Genomic DNA, 10,466 nt, shown 5'->3' on the forward strand with positions numbered 1-10,466 from the left:
TTTTATTACAGTGACTATTTTATTATGACAGCATTAGTACTACTATGCCTATCTACACGTCTCGGATTTTCCTTTTTCAGTAGAAATATATATATATATATATATAAAAAAACAAAAAAACAAAAAACGAGGGTGCACAAATACATTTTCACAGTGCGCTGATTTGTTGTCTTTTATTTACACGATAGCTTCTTATAGTGAATAAAAACAAAATAATGTGCTGGTTGAAATAACTGATTGGATTAAAAGGTGCTGTAAAAAGAATCCCTACACGTCCTACTGCGGCCTCATAACAGACAATAAACAAGGAGAAACGACTAATTACTTATAGATCAAAATATAGATTATATAAATCAAAATACTCCTGGGGGGGGGGGCGGGGAAATGCATTTCAGTTTGAAGTTCTCGGGTATATATATATATATATATATATATATTTTTTTTTTCCACGGAGGGATTATTTTGTAGCTGCACAGCAATGCCAATGGTGGTGTTTTGGTATCCACCCGGAGTCAAACAATTACAGATTTCCGGGGACTTAAAGTATGAATTCTGGGAGATCGATTGAGGTTTAAACCAGGCAGAGTCCTTTACAACGTATCTATTGTACGGTCTGAGGGGAGGAAGGGGGGGGGGGGGGAATAAAACAACGAGACAGATGACAAGAAATCATCTTTTGGGAATAAAAATAATAAAACCAACAGATATCTCCAAGCAAATAATTCCCTTTCTATCCCCTCTACGTGCGATGGTTCTAATTTGCTATCAGGATAGATCCTCCAACAGAGCTTCCTTCATTACTGATGTCTCTGAAATCCTTATTCAGTACCTTCGAGGTTTATTATTACTTTCCTTTTTTTTTTTTTTGTTTCCTGTTTTTAACACTAAATTGCTTTCAAACATACAGTAATTGTACATTTTTTTTTTCACTATGGTTTACCTGAGCGGTCATTCAACATACAGTTTGGATTGCAATGGAAGAAAACAAGCTTATGTGTACGCATCGAGCTCCTGACGTTCACCAGCTCCCAGCGTGGCCACGACGAGCGTTCTCAAACAGGAAGGTCACCGAAGTACTTACAAGTCGCTCGGAAAACGGTGTGTCCGAACTGCAAGCGCTTCTCTCGGGCGGGGGATGCGGGCTTTACAGTTTGGCAGTCACACTGCCGGCCTGGGATTGCAGGAGGACTGTCAGCTTTAACCATTCGCTACAGCAATCTTTTTTTTTTTTTTTGGCTTTTTTTTTTTTTTCCTTTTCAAAAAACGCTATAATTCCAAGGCTACGGATCGCTTGTTCTGAGAGAAGAGGTTCGTCATTGTCTTGTCTTTTTTTTTTTTCCCTTTTTAATTATTATTAATAATTATTTTAATCTGAACACCAAAAAAAAAAAAATTAAAAAAAAAAAAAAGAAAAAGAAAAAGAAAAAGAAAGGAAGAAAAAAAAAAGTTCGGATCCTTCCGAGCTGCCGCTTCTCCGCGGTTAATCCATTAACTGGTCGTCTTCAATTTGTTGATGACTTTTTTCTCTTTGACCCTTCTGTTCTGGAACCAGATTGTGACCTGTCGCTCTGACAGATTCGTGGTCGCCGATATCCTCCGCCGTTTGTCTTTGGTTATGAATTTATTTGTAGCGTATTCCCTTTCGAGTTCTTTTAACTGCACCTTTGTGTAGGGCACTCGCTTCTTCCTCCCACGTCTGTACGAGTTCGCATCCGAGGGATGCGAGACGACGTCTGCAACACAAAAACCGAGCGACGAGCGTTAGAAAATCGCAGCGACCGCTCGGGACGTCCTCCGGCGGCCCGGAGCTCGGCGCCGGCTCCTCCGGCCGCCTCCCTCCCCCCACGCCGGTCCCGGCACGGCCCCGCTCCGCGCTCGGGGCTCAGCTCGGGCGCACGGGGAGGCCCGGCCCCGGCAGCGCCCGGGCTCGGCCCCGCGAGGGGCAGTCCCGGCCTCGACGCGTATGGAAAATTCTGCTCCGGCGCGCTTCCCCGCGGGCTCCGGCCCCGGCAGTCCCTCTCAGCTGTTTCCTCTCCCGCGGCCCCGGGCGGGCGAGGCGCGATGCGTCGGGCGCGGGGGAGGGGGCGGCACCGGTGCCATCCCCGCGGCGCCGGGGCGGGCTGGGGCCGGGGAGCGCGGGCGGGGCGGGGACGGGGCAGCCCGGGGGGAGCCCGGGGGGGGGACCCGGACGCGGGAGCGGGGAGGGGGCGAGCGGGGTGGGGGCCGAGAGGAGCGCAGGTGGATTACCCGGGAGGGTGGACTTCCAGAGGTGAGGCGGCTGGCTCTGCTCCTTGGGGCAGTACACTTGCCCGTTCCACCCGTTGGTGATGGCCCACGGCTGGTAGCTGTCCATGGGGAGCAGGGAGTCGTGGCGCGGCTCGCCGGGGCCGCCGATGGTGGGCACCACGGGCACGTCCAGGTAGCCGGGCACCGGCTGGTAGGGCCCGGCCGCGTAGCCCTGGTAGAAGGCGAACTCCTTGGCCCGCGACGTGAACTCCTCGCCGGAGACCGACGTGTCCATGTACTTGTCGGCGAAGGTGGAGGCGGGCTGGGCGCAGGACTTGATGGCGTTGTGGTGGGTCATGCGGCACGGGTAGTAGCCGCTGCCGAAGTAGCCGTAGGGCAGCGCGGCGCCGGAGGAGCTCTGCACGGCGGCGGAGCAGGGGCTGCACTGCTTGACAGCGGGCTCGGCCATGCCGGCGGCGGGGGCCTCGCTCGACGTGTAGGCGGCGGCGCTGGGGGCGGCCAGGGGCGCGGGGTGAGCCATCAGGTTGCGGCACGGGTTGGCCGCCGCAGCCGCCGCGAAGTTGCTGCCGGCGTGAAACCCGTCCATGTTCTTATTGATCTCATCCAGGCTGTTGTCGTAGAGGAACATGACGGGCTCGATCCAGCGGGGGTGGAGGAGCACGGAGGCTGTCATAGCCCGCTCCGCATTGAGACTAGTGGCTCTTTTTTAAAAGCCCCAAAGACTGAAAAAAGAGATACTAAATCTCCGGGACTTGACCAAGGCTGACGCGCCAGTGTCGCGCCAGGCGGGCCCTCATTGGGCCGCCCGCCCCCACGTGATATGCAAAGCAGCTGATAAACATCTGAAGGAATAAAGTGGAGATAATTAAATAATGCAATAACCGCGCGGGGCCGGGTCCCGGCCCGGGGGCGCGGGCACGGGCGCGGGCACGGCGCGGCCCGGCGGCCGCCGCGCGGGGCACGGGCGCGGCCGGGGGGGGGGGCCGAGGGGGCCCCGTCTCCTCCCTCCCTCTCTCCCTCCTTCCTCCCTCCCTCCTCCCCTCGCCACCGAGGCGTGAGCCGCTCGGCCCTGTTGTCGCCGCGGCGCGCTCCCCGAGGTGCGGGGCTCCCCCCGGACCGCGGCCGCTTCGCCCCCGCGCCGATTCCCCCGGTCCTCCCCGCCCCGGGAGCCGCGGAAACCCGAGAGGCCCCCTCCGGCCTTCTCGAGGAAGGGAAGAGCTTCTCCCCTCGCCCGCTCCGGTGTCCCGAGCTCCTCTCTGCGCGGCCGCCTCTCCCCGGGGAGGGCCCGGCCCCCCCCCGCCCAGGTGCCGCGGGGACCCCGCCGCGAGGACCGGGCCGAACAGCGCTGCCGGGGCCCCAGATAAGGCTCCGGCGGAGCCTCCCGGGGGCCTTTCGGGTGTTCTCTCTCTTCCTTCCTGCCCGTCGACCGCCCGAGAGCCGCTCCGCTCCTCTCGCCGCAAAGCTTCCGAAGCCAGATAAGAGGAACTGACTGGGAAACCCAGATTTGCTTCGTGTATTGATTTGTTTTCGGATGGGCTCGGGGAGCGGGAGGGTTAACTGGATCTCCGTCGTAACTCTGCTGTATTATTTGTTACCGTGATAATAAAAGCCGGGGCCTACAATTCCGCTCGAATCGTCTTTGGCCGTAAAATCTCACGTCGGATTGCACAGTGTGCACACGCAGCCACGGCGCCTTTTTGTGCTGGGAAAAACGCTTTATTGGCTGTTATATATATATATATATATATATATATATATATATATATACATATATATATATATATAAGGTCATACCTCTAATGCGAGCGATCCCTAGAAAAAGAAATTACGTTCTTCTTTCGCGGGAAACGTTGGATTTTTTTTTGTTATAGGGCGAAATAATTTCCACTTTTCATACCCCCCGCACCTCCCAGCAATGCGGATGCGTTTCCCCGACCTCCAGATATCCGCTCACAACCTTGAACCGCTGCACTGCCCATAAACTTGACCCAAAGCGGCGATCATCCCATCACCGCCAGCTCCCGGCCCTCCCGTGTGCGGATGAGCACCCCCAGATCCTCCCATCCTGAGAACTCTTTTTTAGTTATTTATTTCTTATATTCCCAGCCACCCCCCCCCCCCCCCCCCTCCCCGCTGTTGCATGTCGCTTTGTTTTGCCCCTGACAGCTCGGCGTATTTATGATGCTATTGTGCTTCCCATTGACGTTGGAGCATTGTTTTTCCCGCATCGCGACCAGCGCGGAGCGGTCCCGGGGACGTCCATCGTGGCCGCGAGGGCTGCGCTTCGCCCATCGCTGCCGGCCCTGGGAAACAGCCCTTCGGAACCCATCTGTCTTTCAAGGTGATTTTTACGTGCGATGGGCCGGGATACCTGAAGTCGCTGTCATTGCCCCTGCTAATTTGGCAACGCTTTAGCCCCTTTTCTTCCTTCATTGTAGCCAATAAACGGTTCCCATTTTGACTTAGCGTACTCCTTTCCGCATTCTTCCTCGTGGCCAAAAGCAAATATTTATTCCCCGCATATTTTTCCTTTTCTTCCAGGCTCCAGCTCTGAAACCTGTGGATTCCCCCGGGCGAACGGCGCTCGGCTGGCACGAACCGGGCCGGTTTGTTTTCCTCCGCTTCCCGAGCCGCTTCCCCTCATCGCCCTGAGGCGGGACGGAGGGGGGGGGAAGGGGAAGGAGAAGGAGAAGGGGCGGCAGCTCCGTGGGGCAGCGCTGCTTTCCATACGGGTTAGACACGGCGAGAGGCCAAGGTCAAGTTGAAAGCTGCAGCCTAGCCAATGTGAGAAGTGTCATTCACAGCCTGAAGATGTGTCTGATTTGTTCAAAGCGGGGAGCCATGAGAAAGCGATCTCCCCAGCTCGCCTCCCCCCAGCCCGCCCCCATCGCTCTGCTCTCCTCTCTCTCCGCTCCGCTGCTCGCTTATCTGCCCCGGCTCTTCCAGCCTCTTCCATCGGGAAGGAGAAGCCGTGTGAAGCTGCAGCTCCGAGCCCCGGTGCGAACTGTACAAGTGGTGGAGAAGGGGGAGCGGAGGGGAGGGGGGGGGGGGAAGAGGGGGGAGGGGGGGCATCCGGTCTGCTGAGTTTTGGTGGTTGTTTTTTTGTTTTGTTTACCCACTTGGACCCGTTCCAGCTGTGTGTGCAAAAGGGAGAAGGGAGATCAGATGAAAGAGATCTCTTTTTCCCTCTTCCACGTATCTCTCCCAGCTCCAGGGCTCCATTTATCGCTAGGAAAGAGGGCCGCGCTTTTCAGCGCTGATAAGAGCGGGGATGCAGCCGTACCCTTCCCCCGTTGTTGTGACGCGGGTGGGAGCCCTGTAATGGTACCGTTCCCTCCAGATATCCGAAATCACGGGTACGTGTGAGGCACCAAAAAGAAGCTATTGCCGGACACGGGACCTGATGCGTTAGTTTTGCTTCCGAATTTTGTCAGGACTCACTTTTAATAAATAATTGGCACCGAGAGGGGAACTATTTCATCCCCCAGCCCCCTCCCCAATAACTAGTTTAATTCCCCAGCTATGGGGCTGTAATTCCTTCCTGCCTTAATGGGGATCTGCCATTAAATATCAGAAAAGAACCGTGAGGGCTGAAGGCATCGGGCAGAACAGATGTTCTCCGAAAATCATGGACCCTGTAATGAACACCAGGGATAAAATAGGCTTGAGCCTATCCCCTCGCCATGACAGCGGTGTATTTATGATACCATTGTGCTTCATTCCTTACCAATTCTAGAGGAGCTTATATTTAATTTAATGTTATTTTTATAAAACGAGGTTTGGGATGTGCTAACTAAATTAATCAAGAGTAAGGAAGCGTTTACGTGAAGCCACGGATTGGTTTTGGCCATTCTCTACAAACGCTTAATTTTGGGAATTTGGCTCCAGAGCTGAATGGTTCCATTTATGCCTCCGAAAGACCACGTAAAGCTTCTTCCGTGTTATTTTTTTCCCTATTTTTTTTCTTTTCTTCTTCTTCTTCTTTTTTTTCCCCCTTCTCCTACGAAGTGAGGTTAAGATACAGCAACCACGCTCCTATGACAGAGCTCTGATGCAAACCCCCAAGCCGCTTTTCATTTCCATAGCGCGTAAAACATCTTGGAGAGAAACACATCCGTGAAGTCGTTTCCTCTAAGACGAGCATTAATACCTTGGGGGGCGAGGGGATGGTCAGCCGTGATCACAAGGGGGATTTTAAAAGGCGCTGGATCCTCTCGGAACCGCACCATTTTCATGCGATTTTCAAAGTGAGCGCAGCGCGCAGCCATCCCCGCGGCAGATATCGCAGCTGGTTGCAGTGGCAGATGCGTCCCCTGGCTGCGCCGGGGTCACACTCCCGTCACCCAATCCGCAGGTGTAAACCGAGGGCAGAATTTGCCCCCTATATGCGTTCTGAACGCATCCACTGTGCGCCCGTGACGCCGCGAAGGTGAAGATACAGCCTTGTCCCGCCGAGGGCTGCAGGATTTTGGCCTCAAACGGGAAATTAGGAACGATTTGTAAGTCTCTCCCTGCAGTAGTTACAGAGCCACTCGTATTTCTGAAGAGGCCTTGCGACGTCTCTGCGCTTCGAGTAGCAAAAAGCGCTTTCAGCTGAATGTCAGCCTTGGCCAAACGAACCAACCGACCAACCCGAAACAACAGCCAACAAAACAAAACAAAAAGCGAAGCCGGGTTTGTCGACACGGATTACCTGGGAGGCTTTTTAAGCTCCGTCCCTTTGTGTGACAGCACTGGGAGTGCCCCGCCGAGGGGAGCCGAACTTCTTGGGGGCCAATCAAAGTCGGACGGAGACGGAAGAAAAACTGTAGTCAGAGGAAATTCACTCTTACTTTCCGTTCCATTGTTTCGAGCTAATTAATGAGCGGTGGGGAAAAAAATAAATCGGGGCTGACGGCTGAAAATATGCGTTTAACCCAGAGCTAAATCTCCGCAAACCTGCTGAGAGCTGAGCTGATAACTGAGGAGATAGAGCGTGATCTTAGTTACTAACACGAATCTCCGTGTTCCGGAGCCCTGGGAGACACGGGAGTCAAGTGATGGCAGGGGAGATCCTTAATCGAATCTGATTTTCATGAGCGAGTGAAGTTTACCTGCCAGAAGGGCAACTGGGAGGAGAGCTGTCACCGCTGGTTTCTTCCACGATTTCTAAAGCATCACGGATGGAGATAAACATTCCTGAGCCCGTTTTAAAAGACACTCTGTATTTCAGGATATTCATGTGTTTCTAATGGAAGTGAGCAGCTTTACGAGCGGGGTTCGCAGGACATCTTAACTCTCTCCCTCCCACCGCGTGCTGGGGGCGGAGGGGGGGGGGGGAGAGCTGCAAAATAGGGAGAATTCGTAAAAGAAAAGGCAGATCGGGTGGGGGGGGGGGGGGGGGGGTGAGGGGGGGAGAAATAGCGGCAAGATTTGCGAAGGACTTCATCCTGCGTTTTTCCCAGGTGAAAAAAAGGCGTCCCACCGCTCCTTGGGCGCACGTTCGGTGCGGACCCACCTATGCTGTCCAGCCAAACTCTCAGGCTGCCACCTCCTGTAAATCAGGTGTGCTCGAAAAGAGCCCAGTGCCTCTCACGGGAAGGGTGGGACGCTCAGTCATCTCCGCAGAGCACAGAATCTCAGCTCACCTCTCTTTGTATCGTTTTGGTTTGCCCTAGAAAACACGCAGGAGGTGTTCCGCGCGATTAAAGCGAAAATGGAACAGTGCTGATTTCTTTCTCGCGCACAGGGTCTACATTCTGGGTTGGGTTGGGTTTGCTTAATTATTATTATTGTTACTATCATTCCGTGATCTTTTCACGAGCGCCCTTCCAGCGGGTGCCATTGCTTGCTGTTAATATTCGGCGGCTGGAAGCACAGAAATCCGTCTCTCCACGCTGGCAGTGAGCAGAAAGGATTTCCCTGCGGCTGCCGTGTGCGCGCACGGCCCTGCAGCCCTCGCTGCCTCTCTGTCGGCCGCGGGCTGCCCGAACGCAGTGAGAAATCCCACCTACCACCTCCATCCGCGTTGCCCCGCCGTGCAAACCGACACGGATTCCACCGCAACCGGCTCTTCCCGTCCGCACAAAGGGAGCCGGGAACGTTTTCATTTTAGCCTTTGCGAATGGCGATAAGCGAGGAGGCGGACACCCACCGCAGCGGTTTATCAGGTCGGTTACGTCTGCCTTTAGAAATGCTTCGGTACGAAAGGGAAGGAGCGATGGATAAATACACTCGAATTAACATCCCTCGGTAATTGTTGGGCTATCCTCCGGTTTTCAGCATTTCGAGTTTGGAGGCTGTGTTCATTTGTGCCTTATCTACGTCTTTTGAAAAAGAAAATAAGGCCGGTGTACAGCGAGCTGCAGTGGTGCAGCCTCTATTTCTGCTGGGAGCGTGTAATAATTGCTACCACATGATCACATGGTGTATTGTTGCAGCCTGATTACAATTAAACATATCCTTCCACCTTTTTCATTACCAGAAGAAAAAAAAAAAAAAAGAAAGAAAGAAAGAAAGAAGGGAAAAAAAAAAAGATTGCTGAGCTTCAGGCCCACTTTGTGCCGTTCTCTTTCCCTTCCAGCGGCTGTTGGGGGCAAGCTGAAGTCGCTCCTTCCTTAACAGTGCGAGAGACGGCGCTCCCCCAAAGCCCCCCCCCGCATCCCCGCACTACTGTGACATCCCCACAGCAGCTCTCAGTGGCCGCAGACGCGGCGGGGTCTTTATCTTATGGTGCGGACTTCAGAGCCGTACTTTCACCTAAGGGAAGCGGCGGGGCTCGCCGTGCTGAGGGCGGCCGTGCGTGGTCTATACGGAAAGAAAGGGGAGTGAAAAAAAAAAAAAAGAAAAGAAAAGCATACAGGAAATATTGGACATGTTTGCCTTTACTGGAAGACAGCTGTTTGAGTACATTCTCCAAGGGTTTTTTTTTTTTTTTTTTTTTTTTTTTGGTTGCCTTTTCAGAAGTGGTTTTAGTGATTAAAATGTTGACTTGATGGAGGCAGTTTATCTCTAATGTCTGGGTCTGTCTAACAGCTCTTTTTCCTCACTTTTCCAGTCCCTTGCTCGGATGAGACTTTACATACGCGGGGCTCTCATCGCGGCTGTCTTAAGAAATATCCCATGAGATATACGGGGGCTCAGCGCGCTGAGGGCAGCGACTGCTTACTTGAGCCACGAGTGGAGATCTCCACGGAGAGGAAAACAAACCCCCCAGATAAAGCATTGTGCGTCTGGCAAAACCCCGCAAGTTTACTGCAGGTTGGGGGGGGGCGGGGAGGGATCGCCCTTCCCCTCAGTAGCTGGCAGTACTCATCCCCTGCCTCAGTGACTCCTCCAAGGGACCGGGTGGCTGCGGAGAAGGCGGCTCGGGGACCACGGCTCGCCCTGCCCGGCCCCGTGCCCATCTTCATCCCCAACTCTTCCCCGACTGGGAGGCGGTGGGCGCTGTTGCCAGATACAGCCGGAGCTCTCCGCCCCGTCGGGCCCCGTCGAGCCATCCGGTGGTCTCGAGGGGCGACGACCAAGGCCCCAGTCCCTGTATGGCCGCCTGGAGCTGGGGGATGGCCCCGGCCCCGTTACACCTGTGCCCCGCCGTCGTGCTGTGCCCACGGGCCAGCGCCTCCCTTCCCGCACCGAGCACCAGCCAGCCCCACACCGAAGAGGCTCACTCCAGCGTCGGCGTGTGTGCGCCTCTCACCTTTTGAGACGTTACGTTCCCCCAAAGCAAGGCAATGGAGCACCCCTTGGTTCCAGGATGGGGTTCCCATCGCCCCCCACGCGTCCCACTGCTTCTCGCGTGGGTGGCACGGCCGTCGGGGCGCGCCCCGCAGGGCTCCGCGCACCATCTGGGACCGGGTGCGGGGCAGAGGCAGCCAGCTGGCCTCGGCTGAGTGCTTTGCAGCGCCTACGTGCCCTCGGCTCAAGCCCTGGGTGCTCCCTGCACCATCCACCTCCCAGCAGAGAGTTACCCGATACCGCGATACGATCCCGTGTTCTCCAATTAGCTTTACATTTCACCATGCACACGCATTTCTGTTAAAATTTTATTCGGTAAAACACTAGTAAAACCGGAGTCTAGAAAATGCTTTCTAGCGCCTAGAGTACATTTCTCAGGTATATATATTACGTGCTGCCTTTAATAACAACAGACATTTGCTACTCTTCATGTTAGATGGAACTAATGTTTTTCCACCCATACCGTGAACACGTTCTCCAAACAGGAATTATACAGTATTTTC

At 54.4% G+C, this 10,466-nt stretch overlaps 1 protein-coding gene across 1 annotated transcript; it reads right to left on the reverse strand.

Moving 5' to 3' along the window:
- On the reverse strand, positions 1-2,971 carry HOXA13 (homeobox A13). The gene is made up of 2 exons (NM_204139.2): positions 2,248-2,971; positions 1-1,733 (listed from the first exon to the last, which is right to left on the reverse strand). The coding sequence occupies exons 1-2, from the start codon at positions 2,918-2,920 to the stop codon at positions 1,489-1,491; spliced, it is 918 nt and encodes a 305-aa protein (NP_989470.2). The 5' UTR covers positions 2,921-2,971; the 3' UTR covers positions 1-1,488.
- Between the last annotated feature and the right edge of the window lie 7,495 nt (positions 2,972-10,466).

The sequence above is a fragment of the Gallus gallus genome, chromosome 2, assembly GCF_016699485.2.
Source record: "Gallus gallus isolate bGalGal1 chromosome 2, bGalGal1.mat.broiler.GRCg7b, whole genome shotgun sequence".
NCBI lineage: Eukaryota > Metazoa > Chordata > Aves > Galliformes > Phasianidae > Gallus > Gallus gallus.

Coding starts and splice junctions, on each gene's coding strand:
- HOXA13 (NM_204139.2), bottom strand. CDS start 2,920: ATGACAGCCTCCGTGCTCCTCCACCCCCGCTGGATCGAGCCCGTCATG. Junction 1,734..2,247: donor CTGGAAGTCCACCCTCCCGG/GTAATCCACCTG, acceptor TTTGTGTTGCAG/ACGTCGTCTCGCATCCCTCG.